The 26,357-nt window shown below is 32.7% G+C and overlaps 1 protein-coding gene and 1 long non-coding RNA gene across 2 annotated transcripts in view; both read right to left on the minus strand.

Moving 5' to 3' along the window:
* Window positions 1–6,575: 6,575 nt before the first annotated feature.
* The window catches only part of LOC123553994 (uncharacterized), a 36,784-nt gene continuing 17,002 nt past the window's right edge, over window positions 6,576–26,357 (minus strand). Inside the window, exon 5 of the mRNA XM_053548594.1 lies at window positions 6,576–8,574. Within this exon, the coding sequence (XP_053404569.1) occupies window positions 8,438–8,574 (137 nt within the window). The 3' untranslated portion in view covers window positions 6,576–8,437. The remainder of the gene's footprint in view (window positions 8,575–26,357) is intronic.
* On the minus strand, window positions 12,009–17,750 carry LOC128558642 (uncharacterized). The gene is made up of 3 exons (XR_008371780.1): window positions 17,641–17,750; window positions 17,223–17,273; window positions 12,009–12,777 (listed from the first exon to the last, which is right to left on the minus strand). It is a non-coding gene; the product is annotated as an uncharacterized LOC128558642 (long non-coding RNA).

A 26,357-nucleotide genomic window follows, 5' to 3' on the forward strand; every position in this document is an offset into this window, starting at 1 on the left:
AAACTTTAGTTTTAATTTAAAATTTCTTTTAAAATTAGTGTAAAAACTTGTTTCAACCTCATTAAAATTAATTATTCTACCAAATACATCTGTAATATATATTCTAATTGAATTTATAATATATTTATTAATTTCGAATATCCAACTCTTTGTGGTTCTTTTGAAAATGGATAAGCTCTTGTTAAATCTGCAGTACTTAAAGCATAGATAATATCACTGAAATTACCATCAACAAGAATTAAAATAAGATCAAATGAATGTAAATTGTATCCACAGAGTTAGTTATATTTGGTGTTTTAGTTCCCCATTCAGTTTTGTCAAATTTTTTTTTTCTCAAATCCAAGCAATGTATGAAAATTTGATACTTCCAAATCCATCCAAAAAATTATCTGTAATTGAAATCAAAATCTTAAAACTACTTAAATCAAATTTCAAACTTATTGGAGCAATTTCGATTTATAAAATTATAATCACCATTACTTATTAATGTTTCCCTAATATAATTATTAATATCTGTGTAACTGTAAGAACCATTTGTAAAATATATATTTTCCAATCCTTACCATTATTATAACGAATTCTTTTATTATCATATTCATCACCTAATATTATGCCAAGAATAGGTCATAGTGTTAATACAAATCCAAACCAACAACATAAGTTTTATTTTTATCTAAAATTAAAGAACGACAATCTAATTGTAAAATCACTCGGAGTATTTTTGTTATCATCTTTAATTGTTTCAGAACTTAATACTATTTTTTGTTCCATTTATATATAATTAAAAACTAAAGTTTTAAAACTTTAACTAAAATTCAAATTCAAGAAAAATATTTTTTATATAACATTTCATGTTCTTTTGGTAAGAGTGAATTCATTTTTAATAGTTCATCAATTATTCTAATACCTTCATTTTTTAGTTCTTCATTATTATTTCCAGCATCAATTGAACCACACATTAACTCCAAGTCATTAACCAATTCTTTTGGTTTAAACAGGGACAAACGTCATAACCTTGTTCCCCTAATTACTTTTTTAAATTTCATAGATCTTTTATTGATAGGTAATCCTGATTTTTCTGTTAATTCTTTAAATATTTTTCTTGAATGAATTGAATACTTTTTCTTATTGTTATATCTTTTATTAATTAAATCAATTAAATCATCATCAACTTTAGTATTAATGACTTCTTTTCCAGTTATTCTATCCTTAGCAATTAATTTGTTTTGACCATAAAGTTTATGAAAGTTAATAATTAAATTACCATATTGTCCATTTGGTTAAAACTTTATATGGGTTATGATATCTTTTTCCTTTTTCCTTTTTTATATGTAAAAGACATACCATGAATATTATTTAACCGGTCTTTGTACTTTAATAATTCATCCCGATCATGTTTTAATTCTTTTGCTTTTTCTCGTTTATTTGGATCTTTTGATTTTGATTTGCTAGCTATTAGACCATTTAATTTTTTAATATCTTCAGTAACATCACTCATTGTGTCTTTAAGATCGTCTTCATTTATTTTATTAGGATCAAGTATATTTGCATTTAAAAGGTCAAATATTTCAGACGGTTTGGAATATTCATATTCTTCTAAAACATTATTATCCAAATCAGCATCCAAATTTATGTAGTATTTCCTTTGCTTTCGGTCTTGTTCCCCAAATTTTTTTCTTCTGATTCTTCAGTGTATCATGCTCACCTTTTTTTTAATGGTTGTAATGGTTGTTGTAGTTCCGAGGGTGGTTGTTCTTCCAATATCTCTGCCAACCTTTTTGATTTTCTATTTCATATATCTTATTAGCAAAAACTTTCTGGAAGTAACGCTAATTGTTGTTTTATTCCGGGTAATGCTTTTAAACTGACTTGATAATTGTTCTTTTGACTTTATTTTTTTCAGTAATTGGCTTATAAATTCAGTATACATATCCCGATTTGTAGCTTTCTTATTTTTTCTCTCATTATTTCTTCTCTAAGATCTCTCATCTTTTGCCCAACTAATTTTTTTTTTTATTATCATTTCATTAAGTTTTGATTGCATTTATATAATAATGTAAAATAATGTAAAATAATGTAAAATAATGTAAAATAATGTAAATATTGTAAATAATGTAATAATATATAAAATGGAAATTCCCAAATTATGATACAAAAAATGATAAATCCAATAACTTTAAACAATTTTATCCTTTTATGCCAGATTCATGTTTTAGAATGTTAATATGTGGATCGTCAGGATCTGGAAAAACAAAAACACTAATGCATAAACTTCAAAAACCTCTTATATATTATGATAAATTATACTTGTATGCTAAAAACCTAGAACAACTAAATATCAGGAATTTTAATTAACAACTTAAATCAAATTGCAAAAAAATTAAAGTAGATCCAATGAAATACTTGAATTTCAGCTGATCCCGACCAAATTGAAGCATGTGAAAATCTTGAATCAGAAAAACAAAAAGTAGTATATTTGATGATTTTGTATGTGAAATAAAAGTTCAAAATAAATAACAAAATACTTTATTCAAGGCGTCACAAAAACTGTTGTGGTTATTTATTTAAGTCAGTCTTACTATAAAACACCAAAAGATATTCGGATTAACTGTTCACATTTATTTTAATTTGAAAGTCCAGGAAAATGGGAAAATAATAGGATTTGTGATGAAAAAAATATAGATCGTGATACTTTTGCTAAATGCAACAAATCAAAAATATGATTCTTATATATTGACAAACCAAGGAAGTTTTTAAAAAAAAAACTTTACTGGTAATATATAATAATTTATAATGGAGTTTTTAATGATGTAAAAACAAATAAGTGAACCTGACAGTATAAGTAAAGTTAAATTTGATATTGGTTTTAAGTGATTATGCTACTAAAAAGCAATTCAAAAAGCTTAAAAGGAAACGGAATCATATTTCACAGAAATAAGGAAATTGATAACACAATGAATAGAGCATTTGATATGGGAGGTAATGAAATAATCAACCTAGGAAATCCAGATAAAACCCCCGATGCAGTTCCAGACGTTTGTGTATAAAAAATTTTAAGTGTAATAGATGACTATAAACTTGAAGACATCAAAGTATAAAACAACCTAGAAGTAGAAGTAAAGAATATGAAGAATTACAAAAGATTTTAAAAAAAATTCTTATTAATTAATCAATTACAAGTAAAATTGAAGAAAAAATGAAAGCTATGACTGATTCTATTAAAGAACTTGAAGAGAAATTGATTTGACAGATGACAACATAAAGAAATATTTCGAGTTAATTTAAACATTTTATTCACTCAAGTTCAAGAATTAAAAGATAGTATGATTAAACATGAAGAACTATTATTGAAGATTATCAAGATTATTGAAGCTGAAAAAAGTTACAAAATATGTATCAGTTAGAAATCAGACAGAAATAAATTAAACTAAATACTGAAATGGCAAAAGGGAATCAATTTACTCGATACATTTTCAAATAAATTCAGAATATAAATCTGAATTGAAAAGGCACTTCCCAAAGAGGTGATGACATGATACAGCATTAGATAACCTTTAAAAAGAAATTAATTCTAAAATTGATGACTTTAAAAAACAAAATTTGAAATTGGATTAGTATTGTTGACAACCGTCAAATTTTAAAAAATGCAGAATTAAGTAATATTACCAAAAAAATTACAAGAAGATATTTAAAGAATTTAATGATAAAATTAAAAAAATAACAAATGATTTGGACTCTGTAGTTGAAATATCAGCTAACAAGAAGAAGCAATTAAAATAATTTAAAGATAAAAATAATGATAAAATTAAAAAAATAACAAATGATTTGGGCTCTGTAGTTAAAATATCGATAAACAAGGAGAATCAATCACTGCTAATACCCAAGTAATTACTGGTAATACTAAAGCAATAACCGGGAATGTTGAAGAAATTACCACTAATGGGTGAAGAAATTACAAAAGTAAAAAATGTTTTCTTAAAACAAGAAACACAATTTGCTAGAACAAAAGGCGTTGTTTGACAATTTATCTGCTTCTGAAGTTGCTACAACAAAACGAGTTGATGATTTAGCTGAAATAATTCTTAAACTAAAAAGAAAGACAGGAAAATAGAAAAAAGGGTAGAGGAAGTAAAACTGAAATGTTTCTCTTTGAATACTATTATAATCATACTTTTGATTACATACAAAAAGAAAAAGTATTTTGACCGTCGTGGTGCCTGGATACATTCAACATATAAAAAATGGCCGATCTGAACTATTTAAATATTTTGAAAAAAGACCTGGAATTATCTTAGATTATAAAGATTTTTTAAGCATAACCAAACAATATAAAATAGATGTACTAGGGTATGTTTTTGAGTGGTGTGTTTTAGTCGGAAAAACCGGAACTTATATAATAGATATTAAGATTTTATTAAAGGGGCGAGCTCTCCGGGTGACCGAAAAACCGACTAAAAGCCCAAAATCACATTTTTATTTAGGTGGCGGGAAAGATAGGCCTCAGGATGATGTTTTTATTTGATATATTTGATAATGTAAATTAACAGCTGAGGCAGCTGAGGACTTTGAAAACTGATAAGTTTTAAAATCTATGTATAAGAAAAAAATTAAAATTTATCTAAAACAGGAACATGTTTGATATTCACCCGTATAACGATTTCAGCATCTACGAATTTAAAATTTATGCTTTTGATAGGTAGTTACTTAGATTCTACATATCGGTGAACCTATATCCTCTGGTAGAAGCAGACTTTTGAATTAAAAGCTTAATTAAAGTTTTAATTACTATGTGTACCCTGATAATATACTTTCTAATTCAAAAAAGATCAAATAAGTTACATTTTATCAATAAAAATAATCTGCCAAAAGTTTGCCAAAAGTTTGTCAAAGTTGGCAGACTTGTCAATTGCTGCCACTTGGCAGAAAAATGGCAGACTTTTGATTGGTTGAATTTGTGTTTGCCAACGTTCTGCCAAAAGTTTGTCAAGTTGGCAGCGACTGCCACATTGCTGCCACTTGGCAGGATTTTGGCAAATATTTGGTGGAAGTGTTTAATCATATTTTACTATAGGTTTTCATAAAGTACTATGAAAAGTTGTTTATTTTTTGGTTTTAAATTGTCCGGCATTGGAATTTTTAGAATAGGGTCAAGGGGTCAGGGGGGCCAGAATTGAGCCAAAAGCGGTATTTCTTATACTACTACCATCAAAGCTGGAAAGTCGCCATATGACCTATAATTGTGTCGGTGCGACATTAAACCCAATAAAATCAAATACTTTGCGATGCGTGACTCTGACTGTATTTATTGTGTCAATACTTCCAAGGAGTTTTTACCTTTTAGTTTATGTATGCAACAGGGATTCATTATTCATGCAACAAAAACGTCTTTGCAGTTTTATGACTAATAAATCATTTCATGATATTAAAAAGTGAATACATTTTATTGATATTGGTTATTTTGTTTAGTTGATTTACAAGATATTTCCTTGTTTTTGTATTTCAAAAAGTGACTATAATGGAAAGATATAGTAGACGATTGCCTTAAAATATCCACTAAGTTGATAATATATGAATAAAATGAAAATATACATCTCAAGTCCGGCTACAGAAAGGCATTTCACAATATGACTGACGCTTTTGACAGCTTTTACACATGTTTATAGGTAAACGTCAACATTAAATCATGTTTAGAATGTTTAAAAATGACATGATATTCTAAAACAAACCATAGGTTTTCAGAGTACTAAGTTCCAATTAAAAAATCAAAGCCCTGAAAGAACTGATAGCCAGTGCTTATTGAGTGATATTTCAACCGATACACCTGAAGAATCAACGTTTCATTGTGCATAGACCGGTCATCATTTGAACAATGTTGGCAGAGGTCTACTAGACAATGCTACATGCCACATATCAAAGCTCTGTGCATTGTGGTTCAAGACAAGAAGATTTTTAAAGGTTTTCCCTATACAACTCTATGTTAAACTAAGTTTGCCCCTAACCCTAGAGCGGAGTAATTTCGAATATTTCGGATGTGAATATAAAGTCCATAGTTATTATAGAATCCGTTGCTGCTTGTTTTTGTTGTTTAAAACAGTAGTCCTCAATTGCTCACACATTCACACAATACCAAGATTATACAAACTAAATATGGGTTATACACGTCCGGAATATTTGTGTGCTGCGGTCGCATAGAATTGAAGGAAAACTCAAACGACACGAGGTTGAAACATTGTAGTTGATTTAGAGCTATAGCCAGTTGTTAAAGCAGTGGCTAAAACACAAAGACATCAAGTAAGAAAGTTGCTTTATTTTTAAAAAAGTCGAGGAGGGAGGTTGTGGGGGTGGGGGGGGGGGTGGCAGGTGCTCTCCATGGTCACGTGAATTTAACACATGACCATGGTCATCATTACTTAAATGTCTGTTACTTCTGTATACTAATGACATTTCACTACTTTCCCACCTTTTTGAACGTGCTGAAATATCTATAATATTTAACTACTTTCCCACCTTTTTGAACGTGCTGAAATATCTTACCTTGTACAATAACCGAAAGGGAAATACAAATAAGAAGGATGGAAAAAAAGTAAGATTTTATTTAGCTTTGCATTATCAACAAATAACACAGTCACAGTCACACTCCACAGTAAATGGTGACCTATATCTTATCTACACACATCTACGGGTGTTTATATGCACGCTAGATCTAGCATTGTTTCATTTTCCGATCATAATATCAAACTATTGTACATAAAGTACAGTTAAGGCCTGAGATATACTAAAAGTCCTGGGGTCGTATTCATAAAGCATCTTAAGTATAAGTTTTGACTTAAGTTGAAGATTTTACTTAAGTCTGTGGTGATTTCAGCTTAAGTCTAAGTTAAAAAACTTAAGTCCTATTCATATAACAGCTTAAACTTAAGATACGTAAGAAATGACTTAAGTCAAAAAACAAAATGGCGTCGTGAGTACGATTAAAGTGTTGTTTTTCAGATAAAAGCACTTTAAATATAAATGTGCATGTTGTATCTGTCTGAAATTAATGTTGTTTTTTTATGAATAACAAATATACGTAGGTAAAATAAATTTCTTACCTAAGTAATACTTAAGTAAATAATCAATTTCTTATACTTATACTTAAGATGCTTTATGAATACGGCCCCTGATGGTATTCTCATATTGTGTTTAATATAGGTTTGACTTATAAAAATCAGCTTCCCTTTAGAATTCTAACCTCAAGATTCGTTTATTTTTCGCTGCTTTAGATGATACATATATTCAGTATATCGTCATGAAAGTCTATGACTCCTCGGTAAAAGTATTACTATCAATATTCCATATCATAGATATCGGAACTACATTTGTATTTTTTCATTATTGACAAAATATCAGTAAAACTACATTTTCTCATAGTCCAAAGTTTTATTTGAAACGCAAAAATGACCTATGCAAATTGAATTATCTATGGGCTTTAAAGTGACTTTGTGTTAATGACAACTCTAGAATGAACATTTGCGTCGTATATTACAAACTTTTACAAATAAAAGATATGACTTTTTTTGTTTAATTGGTGCTTTCGTGAAGTTTAAATTGAAGAACCCCAGATAAGCGTCAGAATTATAATTTTGAAAACATATGAAAATGTCTCCAGAGTATTTCCTATTATAAAAATGAGTATGATTTCATTCACAGCTCTATTTCTATTAAAATTAATGAAATTCTAAAGGTGACTAACGCTTTTGTGAGTTTTCCTTATATTGGACAGCGTGCAAATGTGTTTTATAACAAATCCTATCTAGCACTTACCTTTTAATAGTTAATTATTTTCGTTCATTAACAAACGAAATTACTATCTAAATTTAAAAAAAAAATGCCATCAATCTGGAGACGTTTCCCTTGAGTAATGAAATGTGTAAATACATGTACAGGTAAAATAAAGAACAAAACACCAGTCATCATTAAGTCGCTATCAAAACTACTGTATCATTTAAAGAAAACAAAAACTCGTTGTACTGCAACATGTTGAAGCAACAACTCACTGTAAATTCAAGTTAATATATCGGTAACTAAACCCGGTTGAAGTAAACCTGATTCTAACGAAAACCTCAATGTAATTACAACGAATTCTAACTGCAAATCATGGTAACTACAACTCAATGTGTATATAACTCATTGTAGTTATGATTCATTGTATCTACGACTTAGAATAACTAAGAGTGATATTAGCTACAAATAAATGTACCTACAAAGCACTATAACTACAACTTAGTGTAACTAAAACACATTGTAACTACTCAGTGTCTTCGTTCTGTTGAGCGATTTTTCATATGTATTCGCAAGGACACATACAGTCATGGTAATATATTTTGTTCCTTTTATTCTAATGAAGAGAATCAGAAAATGAAACCGTTGCATTGACTTTTTCTAGAAATATTCTCCGTTAATGTAAAAGATGTGGAGCTGGCAGACGACAACCCAAATTGCCTGCACATGATGGATCATACATGCAAATCAGATTATCTACGCACGTCCCGCCTGGGCCACAAGCAACACAATCTGCGTTGGAATTGGAGGAAGCTGTAAAAAGAAATAAATGGATATTATTATAACTACAAGATGTACCTATTATAAGTAGAAATATTCAGTCAATGATACGTTGACTGTTAAATTTTTTTATACTATTAAAAAGGAAGTTTTCATCCAAAAATAAGCATGCTCAGGCAATTTAATAAGCATACTTTTTCGAACATCTTATTCAAAAGAAAATTCCCAAACAAAATTTTTAATCATTTGTTTATTCTTATGGGTAATCATATTTCTACTTAGGGAAGTAAAATTTTAATTTTTTCCCTTTTGATCAAGTAAAACCACTATATAACCGAAAATTATATACTGAAAAAAAGAAACTATCCGATGTATAACTGGGGTAAATTTTTAATAAAAAACTGAAATTTAAAAATTTACTTTTTTTCTTCATATAAAAATTATATTGAAGAACTTCACGTGAAAATTTTTAAAAAAAAAAAACAACCGGAAGTCATAGCCCCCAAAAATAGCCGTTTTTGCACCAAATTACTGCACGTGTAAAAACGTTTTTTCTTTGAAAATTTTATTGTCATTGAAAACTTGATACGACTCACTGAAAACAAAAAAATTAAAAAAAATTTTGTTGGTGCAGACACGACTGAATAAAATTAAGCGCGAGCGCGCAATTTGGGGATTTTAAAAATGCAACAGACGCGAGAAAATGCCAAATTTTCTGAAAAAAACGGCTTTTTTGGCGGACTACGACTTAACGGTTGACAAACTTTTTAAATCTAACCTAAAGAAGTTTTTAAAGGTAATTTTGTAAAAGAAAAAAAGTCAAAATTAAAAATTTAAGTTTTTTAATTTAAAAAACCCCAAATTAACCTTCTGGATAATTCTTTTGTTGTTCAGTTATAAGCTTTTAATGCTTTTTTTCAAATATTTTTTCTTTTAAAGGATTCTTATATATACAGCGACGGGATAATTGGCCTCAAAGGTGGGCATTTCTTTGAGGTCATAGCGCTTGTTCGTTGTGTATGGAAAGTGTATCGAAATTTAAATTTTCCCCTTTAAAATTATAAAAAAAAAATTTCCCCACAGAAAAAAATTTAGCAAAACGTCGGAAAAAAAACAAAGGAAAAATAGTTTAAAAAATTTTTTGGGTAATTTTATTTTTGCTGAAAACCCTGATTTTTTTTTAATGACGCGCTTTAGCAAAATCAACGACTCGAATTTCGGGTTTGGGGCCAACTTCAGGTACTTAGTTTGGGTTTGGCTCTTTTTTTCTTTTACAAACCCTTTTTTGATAATTCTCCATGCTTGGTCACTTTACATTTACAGAACCCTCCGAAATACCCCAAATTTGGCTCGGCTAAAGTTAACTCTTCCACAGCCACTTGCTTGTATTCTATAAGACAAAAGCCAATTGCTTTTCTAGAAGCTTTGGTAAATTTTTTTTTCCTTTTGGGTTTGGCTCCACAACATTTTAATGTACCCCCATGCACTTGGCTAAATTTTTCACTACCCAAACCCGTTTGATCTTTTTCCCCCTTTGATTTTGACTCACGTACTTTTCAAAACCCGCTTTAAAACGAATTCCCTTGGGCTGGGTATATTTTAAAAATTTCATCTTCATCTTATATCTCCCTTGGGCTTGGGGCTAAAAGCGAAATTTTCAGAATCACTTAAAATATTTTCTTTGGTTGGCTCACGTTTACTTTTCCAGAACCCAGCTTGATACGTTCCCTGGGGCTTACTCTCTTAACGCTTCCAGAGCCCCCAGAAAAACCCCTTGGGGCTTGCGCACGTTAGTTTTCCCAAAAACAAGCTTATACATGTTCCTCCAGCTCTACTCCAGCTTGATATATTTTTCTTGGGTTTGGCTCACGTTTACATTTTGAAAACTCGTTTTTAAAATTCACCGGGCTTGGCGTACTTTAATTTTTTCCGAACCCCTTAAAAAATTCCATAAGACTTTGGGCACTGCACATTTCAAGACCCCTTGATATATTCCCTTGGGCTTTGGTTTTTTACGTTTACGCTCCAGACTATTCTTGATTATTCCGCTTGGGATTAGCTCACGTTTTTTGTTTCCAAGAACCCACTTGATATATTCCTATTGTCAATTCCCCCCCCCCCCCCACCTTGACGGAGACGACCAATGCCCTTGTGCAGCATCATGAGGGGTCTATGCATCATAATTTATTCGTGTTACAAGATTTGTCTTGTTTTCCTTGTCGTGCTTTTAAAAGTTATGATCTTCAGACAAGTAACTCAGTACAAAACCCGGGTACCAATTTCCCGGTTGAACCATTTATGTCTTTACTTCATACAGTCTGGTATTTTGACGCTTAAATTATCTAATTGGCACTATGTTGTCCAACTAGTTGAAAATAGGGTAAGTGAGAGTTTGGTATGCCAAAACGCATTTAAACCCCAGTTTCCTTTATATTGGTTACTAACCGTTTCAAGGGGTTGACCCTATTTTCAACATAATGTTTGTCCGTTTCGTTAAATGTTTTGTGTTTTGTCTTGTTTGTTGGTGGTGCTACATCCTTTTATTCTCCAACCCCTTATCTCCCCCCCCCCCCCCCCCCATTTACCCAGTGCCAAGTTTTATATCTTTCATTAAGATGTACTTGATGGTGGGTATTTGAAGCAACACGTCTTCCATATCGTTTAACAGCAGTTTCATTTTGGGAAATTGGCCTACTTTTAGATTTTAAAGGGGTCTGTCGTTTTTACCGGCGAAACTTCCAAGGGCTACAATAATATTTTATTAAAATTTGTTTTTCGTAACGCTTGGAAAACTTTTAGTTCACGTAACGTTCAAGGACACTTTTTAACACTTCTCTGATTAAGTTCGCATTAACGGTACAGAAGTTCGCTTGATACACTCACATTTAGCTTGATTTACGCTTACTGACAAGAATGTGTTAAAATATACTCACACTGGGGTTTGGTTTTTCGTTTACCATTTTTTCAAAAACACGTTTTAACACTCACCTTGGGCTTGACAACGTCACGTTTCCAGAAATTCGAACTTTATGACGATTGTTGTTGGTATATCGATATTAAAAATTGAAAAACGTTCCTTAGCGCCGTGAGAAGCAAGCCTGGAAACGTGGATGAACATACCGGTACCAGGAAAACCTTTGCCCCGCCACAAACCGCCTCTAAGAAAGGGGTTCCTGCATGGCTGTTTTTAGTAAAAGGGAAAAAACGAACGTTTTTTTTTGTTATTGAAAATAAGTGTGATCACAAGTTTAAAAGACTTAAAAAATTACTGTATACGTTTAAAATTCATCCCAAAAAATTTTTAAAGCTACGTGATATCAATCTACGGTTTTTGATGGAAAAAGTAATTAAAAAAAATTTACCAAAGAAAAAATAAAAAAAAACGTAAAAAAAAGTCAAAACTATCAAAAGTAAACGAAATTGCACTGTTTCTATTCAACATTATATATAATGAATTATAGAAAAAGATTTTGTTCTTTTCAAGGAGGGTATAACATAAGTGTCTTTAATACTGAATTTATTAAACGAGTTTAATAAAATAATGAAATGCGAGGGTCTGTCGTGCGTTTTATTAAATTAAATAAATCTAATTTAACTCGTTTATTTTTGATATATTCAATATGGAAAGATACAATTGTAATATTCTTTTTATCACATGTTGTCTTTTATACTGATACATCGAAATTTCTTCTTTCTTTACCTATTATAGATGAAGTCAATTCGAGCAACGTCTCTTGCACTTAACAAGACGTCAACGTCGAATCTTTATTACACTAATGTTATACCAAAATAATCTAATGGTTTTATTTCACTCCAACGACGTCAAAACATGTGATAAACTGATTAACAGGCAATTATCAAACCAAACATAAATTTATGTCTAACATAAGGCATTATTTTTTGTTATGATTTGCCTGCGCCGAAATGTATCTTGCTTGCTTTGTAAATCACGACCTGTGACTATTTAGTCGTGAAGATAATAAAACATATGATTGCATGCAATGATTTTACTGAAACTGGAACATATTTTTCAAAACCGTCCGTCAAATTTTGATAATGTAGATGATAATTTTAAAATAGAACAAGTGGAAACAAAAAAGACATCAAATTATCAAGTGCTGCGTTAGACACTATGTTAAGCGTATATAACTTACTGAGGCAGTCCGCTCTTACCAGACCCCTTCCGCGTCTCACTATATGGCATTGTCTTGGGTAACACCGCATTCTGTCCCAGTACTAGGAAAAATGAAGATAAGAACTTAAAAAATATAAAGATAATTTTAATTTCATATAGCGTTGCGTTACTTTTCAGACCTGATTAGTAGGTCGTATGGCGACTTTCCATGTGCCTTTCCGTGCATTATTCCATCATGGGCGGACACCTGGATAGAACAACCGACGTTCCGTAAGCAAGCTAGATGGCTTCCTCATATAAAGAATTCAACGCCTGGAGAGAGGCTCAAAGCCGCATCTGTGAGGGCAAGTGTTTTGAAGTCGGCGACTTAACCTCTCGGCTACAGATGTCCCCGAATCTAATCAATATCGAGGGCTTAGAGCAAAACTTGTCTATCAGTTTATAGAAAGAGAAGCAGATAGACCAGTTTCGCTCTAAGCCCTCGATATATAAGTACAATCCATTTTATTTTTATGAAGTAGCCTCGCTCTCATATGTAGTCCAACTACCGTAGTCCGAAAGCCCATGGACATTTCTTGCAGCCATTAATGCCAACAGAAGTTTTAACTGTTTTTGAAATACTTTATATTCTCAAGGAAAACCCATTTCTTAAATGGAAATTCTGCGTTTATTTATATTTTGTTCACGCGTATTGTGTGCTGGGGTGGTTATACTCGCTTCTAAAGTATTAAGGGGTAGGGTTACCAGGTTTTACACTGTTTGACCACACTGTTATAATCAAGCGAAAACTGAGTATCAAAGATCAAAGGTCAATTCATGTGAAAATTGCAAATATGTCATTTTTATATTACATGTTTGTTGTTTAAATGTATTTTGTCATTATAAGTAACTGATCGTCATTCATTTTAATGTATATATGTCAGGCAATGTCAGTGGTAAAAGATATGATAAAAAATGAGTCAAAGTCAAGCTTGATATTAAAGGTCAAAGGTGATTTGTAACGAAATAAAATAAAAGTGCTATCTTTTGATTTTTACACGAAAATTAACTTTGACCTGTTATATCAGTTTTGACCTTGACTCATGTCTGATATCTTCATTAGTCACGTAGTTTGACATAAATAAACCGCAAAGAATAACGATCAGTTATTTATAAAACAATATTCTTAAACAATAAAAGTATTATAAAAATGGTATTCGCACTCTTTTACACAAATCTGGCATTTAACCTTTGATATCAGGCTTTCAGGTCACAGCTTTTGGGATAAGACTTGCCTTGCCGGCCGACGTTACCTGACATATGTATTAAAATGAATTAATACCAATAACTAAAAGTGACAGGAATGTTTTTAAAAAAAGAAATAATAGAAGTATATAATGCTACATCATGAGGTTTTGTACACGAAAATGACCTTTGACATTGCATATCATGTTTGGCCCTCACTCATTTTCGATTACTTTTTCATCACGGACATTGTCTCTACTATATAAATTAAAATGAATAGCGATTTATCATTAAAAATGACCAAAAATATTCATAATCAATAAAACATTTATTATATCAAAATTGATATTTTCTGCGATTTTTCATGCAAATTTGGCCTTTGATATTAAGTGTTCCCTTGACTGTTTCAGTATTAGATCGTCGTTGCTTACTTTGTCTGACATGTATACAACAAAATGAATTAAATAACAGTATGTACATTAAATGAAATAATATCAGTGACTAACTAGAAATTGCTTTTGTAAAAAAGCACATGTCTCCCCCAATGCAGAGTCCTAAAGGCAAGAAGTCAATAGGGGTCAGGAGCGAAAGTCAAAGAGACACTGATGGTTGGCTGCAATAGGGATCATCTACTTTGCATGTCCAGTCATCCCGCTAAATTTCAACACTATTGGCCTAGTGGTTCTCAAGTCACTGTTCAGGCCCCTGTGACCTTGACCTTTGATCAAGTGACCTCAAAATAAATAGGGGTCATCTACTCTGCATGTCCAATCATCCTATTAAGTTTCAACATTCTAGGTCAAGTGGTTCTCAAGTTATTTTCCAGAAATGATTTTACATGACCAGGCCCCTGTGACCTTGACCTTTAATAGACTGACCCCAAAATCATTAGGGGTCATCTACTCTGCATGTTCAATCATCCTATGAAGTTTCAACATTCTGGATCAAGAGGTTCTGAAGTTATTGATCAGAAATGGTTATCAATGTTCTGGCCCCTGTGACCTTGACCTTTAATGGATGACCCCCAAATCAATAGGGGTCATTTATTTTGCATGAACAATCATCCTTTGAAGTTTCAACATTCTGGGTCGAGTGGTTCTCAAGTTACTGACCGGAAATGGTTTTCAATGTTCAGGCCCCTGTGACGTTGACCTTTAACGGAGTGACTTCAAAATCAATAGGTGTCATCTACTTTGCATGTACATTCATCCTATGAAGTTTCAACATTCTGGGTCAAGTGGTACTCAAGTTATTGATCGGAAATGGTTTTCAATGTTCAGGCCCCTGTGACCTTGACCTTTGACGGAGTGACCCCAAAAACAATAGGGGTCATGTACTCTTCATGACCAATCATCTTATGAAGTTTCAACATTCTGGGTCAAGTGGTTCTCTAGTTATTGATCGGAAATGGTTTTCAATTTTCAGGCCCCTGTGACCTTGACCTTTGACAACGTGACCCCAAAATCAATAGGGATCATCCACTCTTCATGACCAATCAACTTATCAAGTTTCAACATTCTGGGTCAAGTGGTTCTCTAGTTATTGATCTGAAATGGTTTTCAATGTTCAGGCCCCTGTGACCTTGACCTTTGACAAAATGACCCCAACATCAATAGGTGTCATCTAATCACCATGACCAATCAACCTGTTAAGTTTCAACATTCTGGGTCAAGTGGTTCTCTAGTTATTGATCGGAAATTGTTTTCGATTTTCAGGCCCCTGTGACCTTGACCTCTGACAGAGTGACCCCAAAACCAATAGAGATTATCTACTTTTCATGACCAATCATCCTATTAAGTTTCAACATTCTGGGTCAAGTGGTTCTCTAGTTATTGATCGGAAATGGTTTTCAATGTTCAGGCCCCTGTGACCTTGACCTTTGACGGAGTGACAACAAAATCGAAAGGGGTCATCTACTCTTAATGACTAATCATCCTATTAAGTTTCAACATTCTGGGTGTAGTGGTTCTCTAGTTATTGATCGGAAATGGTTTTCAATTTTCAGGCCCCTGTGACCTTTGACAGAGTGACCCCAAAAACAATAGAAACAATAGGGGTTGTCTACTCCAGCAGCCCAACAACCCTATGAAGTTTGAAGGTTCTAGGTCAGATGGTTCTCCAGTTATTGCTCGGAAATGAAGTGTGACGTACGGACGGACGGGCGGAAGGACGGACGGACCGACAGGGCAAAAACAATATGTCTCCCCAGTTTTGAACGAAAATATAAATTAAATATGCTACCTTTTGATTTGTTTTTACAAGAAAATGGCGTTTGACATTTGATATCAGGTTTGACCTTTTGAAGATTTCTTCATCAATGACATAGTCTGTGCCATGTAAACATTAAAATGAGCTACTATCAATTTCTAATAGAAATATTACAAAAGAGTGATCTTTTTGCAACTTTTCACACAAACTTAACCTTTGATATTAGAGTTGGCATTGACTGTTTTGGGAAAAGATTTGTTTTGTTGACATTGCCTTACATTTATATATAAAAATGAAATGATATAAGTGACTAATAACGACATGATATTTTCAACTAAGAAATAATGTAACAGAGCCAGATTTTATGTTTTTAACATGAGATTTTGACTATCACATTTGACCTTGACTCATTTCTTTTGATCTCTTCATCGCTGACTTTGTAGGACATATAAAATCAAATGAAAAATGATATGATTATGACAAAAATACAGTTTTGGGATTGCATTGTTGACTTTCTCTGACATGACTTTAAAATAAATTTACATCAGTGAGTTATAAAGGAAAGGTAGTAAAGGTAAACATGTTAATTTTCGATATTTTGCACGAAAATAAAATTTGACCTTTAATTCTCATGGTTAACCTTGACTTTTTTGCGAAAATATATGCATAGCTGATTTTGTCTGATATATACAAAAACATAATAAACAGCAGTGACTTATAATAACAAACTTTTTTTTGAACAGTAAAAGGATCAAATAGGCCAATTTTGTGACTTTTACACAAATCTGACCTTTGACCTTAAACATTAGGTTTGACTTTCGCTCCTTTTTGACGAATTTTTTTTTGCTGACATTTTTGACAATCAGAAAGTTAATGTAATCAAACAGTGAAAAAGTGGCAGGTTTGAACTTTACCCTATCCTCTTATTATTAAAGTATCCATCCCTATCACAAACACATCTGAACAAAAAATTGATATACACAGCTTTGACACTTTATGTATCTCACAAGGAGTTTTACCAACATACCATGGTATTTATTTACATTTAAGGGAAATAAACTTTTAGTGAAAAATAAATAATGATTAATACAGTATAAACTGCAGTCAAACTTACAGAGCAAAGCCTTTGAGCTTCAGCACCAAGAACCACACATACAAACAGCATCTGTGAACATTTGAAAGTGTATTTTTTCTCATAATAAGGCCTGTTTATCAACAAAATTAAGATATAATCAAAAACATTATTTTCAATTCCGAATTTCATGCAATGCTATTGTCAGCAATATTCAAATAGATCTAAACGCATTTTCTTAAGGAAACTCTTTTCTATTATTAAAGTCGTGAAATATTTGTACGAAAATTTTGCCATATATTACAGTAACTTAGATATTTCTACATTTTAATTCATCTGCAAAAAAAATCGATGTTTAAACATACAGACATAAAATCGTATTGTGTACATATGTAATTAAAAACAATGGTTTAATACTATCAAATAAAATTTAATGAATATTAAAATAATAATATCTTACCAACACTTGTATGAATTTCGTATCCATTCTTGAAGTAGTTTGATCAACTTGATTTGAACAATCGTATCTGTTCATTTACTGACGGACGTAAACTGTATAATTAGTTCTCCTCACCTGAATTAACGAGCGCATTAATTTACATTACTTTTACGTCAAACTAATCAACTTCAATCAACTGTAACACATTGCATTGGAAGGGACCAATAAAAAATTCAAATCAGTAGAAAATACGTCAATATCAACACAATGGGTGTGTGTGTGGGGGTGGGGGGATGTTGCATATTTCATAACCATTCATTACCAGACCCAGTCAAATTTAGTCTGCTATTATTTTTGCCTGATTGCATTCTATCTTCTTACAGATTTTATTGTTTTATTTTTACTTCATGTTTATTAATGAAAACTATGGTTTTGAACACAATTTAACCAATGCAAACGCTGATAATATCAATCATGTGACACAATGGTAAATAAGATGAGAAGTTTGTTTTTGGTTATACATGCGTGGTTAGACCATTTAACATAACATAGCTGGGGAGGGCCCTAGATAATGTTAGAATAACTTTTGGCCCAACCAATTTGTATGTATTAGATTTAATGCTTGTATTAAATGTGATGTATACAATGTGTGAATATATATACACTAAAATATGATTAAACTAAAAAAACAACAACAACATAACATCATACAGTTCGGATTCTTTACTGTACTTAATTCCATTTTGAACTTTTAATGAAAATGTTTCGTTAGTGAACACTCTAAACGAAATATTTAGCAAATGTGTCTTTTTGTGGACTGATGGAAAACTTATTGAGTGTCCCGTGGTTAATTATTTGTCTTAAGACTTTGATGAATGTATTTTGACCCTGAAACATATCTTTGTACTGATGTAAACATAGACATCAGTTCTAATCCGTTTTGAAATGGGCAAGCAACAAACCAGGATAACAACTTGACATTTGTCAACGATGTTTAGCCATTCTTATACGTCTATTACTTTTTATTTTTTCGCATTTAAAGAATTATTTGTCCTTGTTTAATGTACTTTGTCATTTTCAGTACGTTCGCATTTATTCTGAATCTAGGTAAACTTAAATTTCACTGCATTTCAAGTCTTTTAAATGAGTAAATGCGACCAAACAGATCGCCGTGTTTTGTAACTATTTTTAAATTTTACCTGTGATAATTATTGCGAAAAAAAATTTCAATATAAAACCATTTATAACAAATATTTTATGTCTAACCTACGTCTATCCAGGCGTTACTTACTAAGATAATAAAACAATGTTTAAAATTCACCTACACACTTCGTAGTGATTTACTATTTATAATTATCAGTTAATAATTAACAGTTGGAAAACACATTATCAGTTAATGCATCATAAGTAACAGATGAATTTCAAATGTACGACTGACGTCAGCATACGAAGTTGTATTTAAACCATCTGCTATCTGTTCCATGCGTAAAAGCATCCACGGTTTCAAACAAGGATTCAGTCTTTGATACTATAACTAACAGTCAATTTTGACCAAGACATCACTGGAAATAGGAAGACTTATATAATCAAAGGGCCATTCATGTTTAGGTGGATGTTTGATGTTTTGAAATTTGAAAATCACCAAATTATAGAGAGAAAGAGCTATTTTAAATGAAAATTGGACACTTTACAAAATCTTTATAGCAATCTACTAACGCTTGGCAATTTACTGATATGTGCATTGAAGTCTGGAAAAGGGCTACGTGAAGGGGCCACGCTTATGGACAAATCAACGCCTTTAAAAACTTACCAAAGAACCACTTTTCAAATAACTGCGACATATCTTCATTTTGATGCATTTGTAGTAATGCGTCTGTGCTGACATTTCAAAAACCGTATCTGTATGAACAACAACCAAAGACCTTAATCTAGTATTGTGAGTTTGTGCAAACACCTGAAAATAAATTCACGTCTTTCAAAAGTATTATTTACAGGGTGCACATTGACTGCAAGTGGGAGTAAACTTACTTGACGGATATTATGGGTCTGCATATGTCTGTTTAATCGTGTGATAGCTTCAGGGAGGATGAAAGCTAAAAAAATGATAGTTATATCTTGTAGAACATGACATGAGAAGTTTAATATCAAAATATCTACCCTTAAGGATAATCCAGTCAAAAGTGTTTTGCAATTGAGCATCACTGAGGTAACGACTTGAATAGTCATTTTAGACACATCTGATTGTACGCCGCTAGACCATTGTCTAGCTTTGTGATGACCATACAGGTGAGACATATTCTATTTGAGGTTTTAGTACAGCAGTATGACCTTTTTGTGCGACTGTTGCTGAAGCACCGTGAAGCTTGCACAACATTTTCAAGCGGTTCAACTTGACTAGCCCTTTAACATAAATCAGGAATCATGAGGTCTGTCTGTTTACTTGTTCCAAAATGTTTTAAATAATTCTGTCAATTAAATGAGTTGGGTCTCTCAAGACCGTCTCACGGAGACCTTGCCGAAGTTCATAGAATATTTAGCTTTTTTACAGATGTGTGAATAGACTGGAAGGCAATAATATACTCTAGGGGTTTGCATTGAATAGATGTTAACGATATGGGTCTATAATATGTTCGGTCACTAGTATCACCTTTCTTGAAGGAGATTGTGGGGACATTTGCCTTCATCCAATCAGATGTATTTAGGGATTTTTAGAAAACCAATGATACTAGGTCAGGTATCTCAAGGCTTGCAATACGGGGTAGTTTTGATACTTCAGAGGATTTCTGCATAGCGTAGATATTGACAGAGGGGAGACACCTGAGAAATCAGACTGGAATTATTTCATTTTCAGGATGTTTGATTTACTGAGATGTTTTTATGTGACCGCTTGTCCGATTATTGAGGGCTGTCTTGTCTGGCAATTGTAATGTTTGAGTATAGCGTTTTCGTGTGAAATGTAGTGTAGTCAGTGTCGTCTCTTTGTTGAAAGTTAAGGATGGCTTTTAAGTATGCCATATAATTTCTTAATTTCTACACGACAGAATATTTACCTAGTTGTAACTTCACAGACCGCTTGATATTTCTGTAATAAACATAGAATTTAAACAAACACATAATATCGTTTGGCATAATTTACCTGTCGAAGACGATGTTCAAAAAGTGCATATAGTGCAAAGATGATAGATATTGTTTTGTACAAGAAGAAATGTATATATGTCTAGACTTTAATAAAATGTTTTGGTTTTTCCCAGTACAACTTCGCACAACACTTGATTTTTATTCAGTAATTAACATAGAATTAAAACGAAATGTAGTTTACAATAATTTACTTTGATTTATGACTACAGAAAACGCAAATTATATACGTTATATGCCCGTAGTACGGTACAGTACGCCAGTACGTATGCCTAAGACAGGCCACCATACCGGTCGTTTTTTAAAGTTTTACGTCAATGACTTCGTTTTCAAGTTAATTCTGCGCGCCATTTGAATTTCCGGGAGAATTCTTCAGTTGTAAGCAAAGCCTAAGAAGCTGATTTCTGACCAAGGTACGTAATGTTTATATGTTGTGTCGTTTGAAAAGTATGAACGAATTAGAAGATTGGTCGTATATGAACATGCACAACGTCTGGATTTACGGAAAAGTTTATTTTATTGATCAGATTCATTGGTGGTGACAGCGAAACTGAATATCTACATATGGGGCAATATATAACCATTTATAAGGCTAGGATCGGTCGTAAATGGCAACTGTGTATGTGAAGAGTTTTTAGCAATTCAAAATCGAAAATGTAAAAATGCACACGGGTCACTGTATTATTTTTAAGTACGGAAGCAAATATGTCCCATCTCTGATTCTATTTTACAATTATTGTACTGTAATTGAAACATCACGCAGTTCGACGTTTATCTTCAGCTATTTTGTCAAGTAAGATGTCATTTTATGGTTTCCATTTGTAGTGTACTCTGAATGCACGCTGGAGTGCTGAAGGCATCAGTTCGGTCAGCGACAAGTGAGGACCATAATATATGTGAAGACCTTAACTCACTGAAAAGCTTTGTTATGCGTCTGGGTTTGAAACTCCTTCAAAATGTGCCATATGATGGCAATATTTTTTTCAGTGCATTTGGAACAGTCATTCAGGTCGGTGGGATGGGACTTGACTTCGAAGCGATATCGCGGGCCACATGGCAAATGAGGTTAATACCTATTTTACTGAGGTCTTGTCCTTCAAAGGGGATGTATTGATCCACTAACTTAGTATCAAATACTCTTCCGTGAATGTCGTTAAACATGTGTGCTCATTTTCTGTGCATATTTATAAACACTTCATACTGATACCTTAGAATCTAGATGTTAATCGAATCGTGTATGATCAATGTGTTTTCTGTAACCAAAGTCTATAGATGGCTAGAACACGCTGTAGCTTATTTATGGTTTGAAAATTAATTTAATTTGTAAAATTATACATGTATGTGTACACATATTTTGCAGTTAGAGACATCCAGTGAGCACGGCATGTATTCTGAGGATTTAGTTTCGTTACTACGGGAGCAATACAAGAAAGTAGATGATGCTCGAGTAGTATGGGCAGCGGCGAATCACCTTCAACACACAATACACGTCCTTTAGGTCATCACCAATGAGAGCCGGGGAGGTCTGGGAAAGCTTTGTTATATATAGGACACATTGCCGATACTTTGTGCCACTGGTTAAAGGTAAGACGCCATAAAGTAGCGTTTGATGAAAAGATACATCGACACAAAACAGGTCTTTGAACACAGAAAGCTTTGTTAATAATCATATAATGTATTTATACAAATTAGATTTTAAAATGAATCGTCAACGATACAAGAATAAAACAAAGCTTATATTATTCAAGTGCATCTGCTGCTTTAATGGCCCATCGCACATCATTTCTCACTAGTCCAAGTCATATATACTGCTAATAATTTTGTTATTTCTGTAAACGAAAGGAGAGCGTGATGTCGGATGAGGTGGAGCCGAGTACCAGTTTGAAGAAGAAGACGAAGAAGATTCCAAACTTCTTCAGTCCCGCTGCGTCTGGTACGGTTTCATAAATGTATATACATTAATACCAACACAACTTCAAAGGAAGTTAGTAGTAAACATCAAAGCCGATGAGTGTACAAAAAGCAGTTGCATAGAACACGAACCTCAAGCAACAGTTGTACATTTACCAGCGATAGTGATCAATATCGCTGCCAAGTCATGTTGTTTGGCCGCATTGTGTAGACTGTTATGCCATATCTCGAAAGCTACACTCTGCAGTTTACAATGCTATTATAACAATAATAATAATAATAACAATAAACACTTTCATGAAGTGCTCAAAATGAAGGCTTACATATAATATATGGATTTACATGTAAATGCACATACGTTTCATACGTTAAGAGATGTTCACATTATTTTAGCAAAATGTAAACATTTTGAGATTAATATACATATAAAATTTTATAAACTATAATATGAAAAAAACATGCACATTTTCATTAAAACACGGGAATATTGACGCACATGCGCTTGAAGCTCATTCAATAAATATATATGCATTAACATATCTTACCAACTTAATATACCATAAAATAGTACACAGGTTGCAAATCGTGCATTTTTAGTCATTTTTTACCGTCTGATAACTCGAACTGAATCTCAGTTATCAATGTAAACAACCTTTCAGAAGAACGAAAAACATTCATCTTACGTTACGCTGAGCACAACTAAGATGAAGAATATTTAAGTCGTTCATTTTACCAGCAAACTAACACTACCTTTATACCGTTTTGGTATTATGCCATACCACTTCCAACTTCCGGTTGTAAAATCCGAAGTTAAGCACTTTTGGAAAAAAAAAACATAAATTCATCAATAACAATTTTTACCAAAGGTTATTGAACAATTATATAAAGACTACCTGCAAACATCCAAAGCCGATTACAGCCGTTGCTAGAATCACCGACGAAGCGGTGCAAAACATGACGGAAAGGTAGGTAAGAGATTAAATTTCTGCATAAATACGAGCATAGACGCACAGTGTCACACAATATTCCATTTTTACATATTCCTATAAGTCTGTAGTTTCCAGTTTTCAATTCTGGTTACGATTTTATTGCGATAAACATGAAATTTTAAGCTATGATACAGTAGCGAAAATAAAACTCAGGTTTGTCCCAATTTCTGTCGACAATTTCTGTCGACCCTTGTTCGAAACTGTCCTCAATTAAGTAAAACAAGGATCAGATTTATACAGCAGGAATGTTAATGCTCAAAAACTCGACAAAAATACAATTATCCTTACTTTTATGTCCTCGAATTCTCCACCGTCCTTTTTATTACTCTGTTTCCACGTGTTGCACGAGACTGCTGTCATTAACGTAAAAAATCGGGGTCAGTCAAGTTGTAAATGCAATACCATCTAAATGTAATTAATTGATAATGCAGTTCAAGGAAAACTTTATCTCATAATGTAATAACAAGAAAATTGTTAAGGAACTGCCTTACAACTGAAACTACATGGTCACTTCGATTCGGAAAATAGTCCGCTGTAAGTAATATTTTTTGATAAAGATCCATAGAAATTTATAATTTTCAGAAATTGAAGATATATTTTCTAAATACGTTCTTTGTTTGATAAGAAATTATAAACATCGATAGTTTTTTTTAAATATACACGTGCTGACATTTATGTTGTATCCCGTTGTATGATTAGAGTTACCGTTCGTCCAGCGCAGTTATATTTTTGTAGTGAATCGCCGAGAAAGTCGTGGGAAAATTAAAAACCACGTAAATAAACTAAAATTAACCACTTTTTCAAGATAAATTCAAGTGATCGACGTTATGTATTAAACCCACCAGACCAGTGTAGCATCTTAGATACCTAAACTAAGTTATTCTTTTCATAGAATGTCATGTTATGCCCCTGCAATGTGAATCCCACTCTGTTTTTAGCTCACCTGAGCACGAAGTGCTCAAAGTGAGATTTTGTGACCACCCTGTGTCCGTCGTTCGTCGTCATCGTCCGTCCGTCGTCGTCGTCAACATTTTAACTGTTAACACTCTAGAGGTCACAATTTTGGCCCAATCTTAATGAAACTTTGTCAGAATGTTACCCTCAATAAAATCTTGGACGAGTTCGATATTGGATCATCTAAATTCAAAAACTAGGTCACCAGGTCAAATCAAAGGAAAAGCTTGTTAACATTCTAGAGGTCACAGTTTTGTCCCAATCTTAATGAACCTTGGTCAAAATGTTACTCTCAATAAAATCTTGGACGAATTTGATACTGGGCCATCTGAGGTCAAAAACTAGGTCACCAGGCCAAATCAAAGGAAAAGCTTGTTAACACTGTAGAGGCCACATTTATAACTGTATCTTCGTGAAACTTTGTCAGAATGTTAATCTTGATGATCTTTAGTTCCAGTTTGAATCTGGGTCAAGTAGGGCCAAAATCTAGGTCACCAGGTTAAATCAAAGGAAAAGCTAGTTAACACTCTAGAGGTCACATTTATGACCATATCTTAATGAAACTTTGTCAGAATGTTAATTTTGATGATCTTTAGGGTAAATTCAAATCTGGGTCAGATGTGGTCTAAAACTAGGTCACCAGGTCAAATCAAGTGAAAAGCTTGTTAACATTCTAGAGGCCAAATTTATGGATTTTATTTTCATGAAACTTGGTCAGAATGTTAATCTTGATGATTTTAGGTCAAGTTCGAATCTTGGTCATGTGGGGTCAAAAACTAAGTCGCCGGGTCAAATCAAGGGAAAAGTTAGTTAACACTCTAGAGGCCGCATTTATGATCATATCTTAATGAAACTTCGTCAGAATGTTAATCTTGATGATCTTTGGGTCAGAAGATCGGGTGAGCGATACAGGGCCTTCATGGCCCTCTTGTTTGTCAATTAGAAAGATGGCGTCGATCCCAAAGTGAGATGACGGGGCATTAAATATTTACCTGTTTACGTTAGAAAGAAAAACTCAGAAGTACAACAATATTTGTTACACTGGTATTGAACAAAACCTGTTTGTTCTTTATACAGAAGCTTAATATTTTGTGATGGCTGTACTTTTACAAAGGCCTCTGTTTTCTTTTTACTTTCATAGTACCACATCCTTATCCACAAAGTACTGAATATTACAGGTGTCCATGAGTATTTTATCAATTTAGGAATAGGTTTTTTATCTACCACCACCAATTTCTTAAAAATCTACCCCTTCCTCATTTATGCATGAAGTGTGAAAGAAGCAATATGCGTCCCCTTAATACGTTGACTACTAGTATTTCAGTGGCTCTGAATGTGGAAGGTGGTCTTGTTATATATGCCAAAAGAAGCGTCATCAATACTGTGTTGCAACTTTAACAGCCCAAGAGAGATCAAAGAAGACACGGATATTCGTAGACGGTGACTACAGGTAAACACAGATAACTTCATATAAAACGTCATATGAAGTTGGTAATTATTGGTATTACGTAGACAACCAACCATTCCAGGGTTTCAATATATTTATTGGCACCAACCATTAAATAAACCAGGCAACTGCCATAAACGATCCCATGAAGGATGTAAAGTAAATACTGTAGCAATGCTGCTAACATAGGGTTCGGGTTCTGTGAAGAACCTTTTTGCTATCTCGAGCAACTATATCACACTCCCGGGGGAAAGAAATAATATGTGCACGAAGGTATAAGAAGCAGGAACAATTATGGTGAG

The sequence above is a fragment of the Mercenaria mercenaria genome, chromosome 7, assembly GCF_021730395.1.
Source record: "Mercenaria mercenaria strain notata chromosome 7, MADL_Memer_1, whole genome shotgun sequence".
Taxonomy (NCBI): Eukaryota; Metazoa; Mollusca; class Bivalvia; order Venerida; family Veneridae; genus Mercenaria; species Mercenaria mercenaria.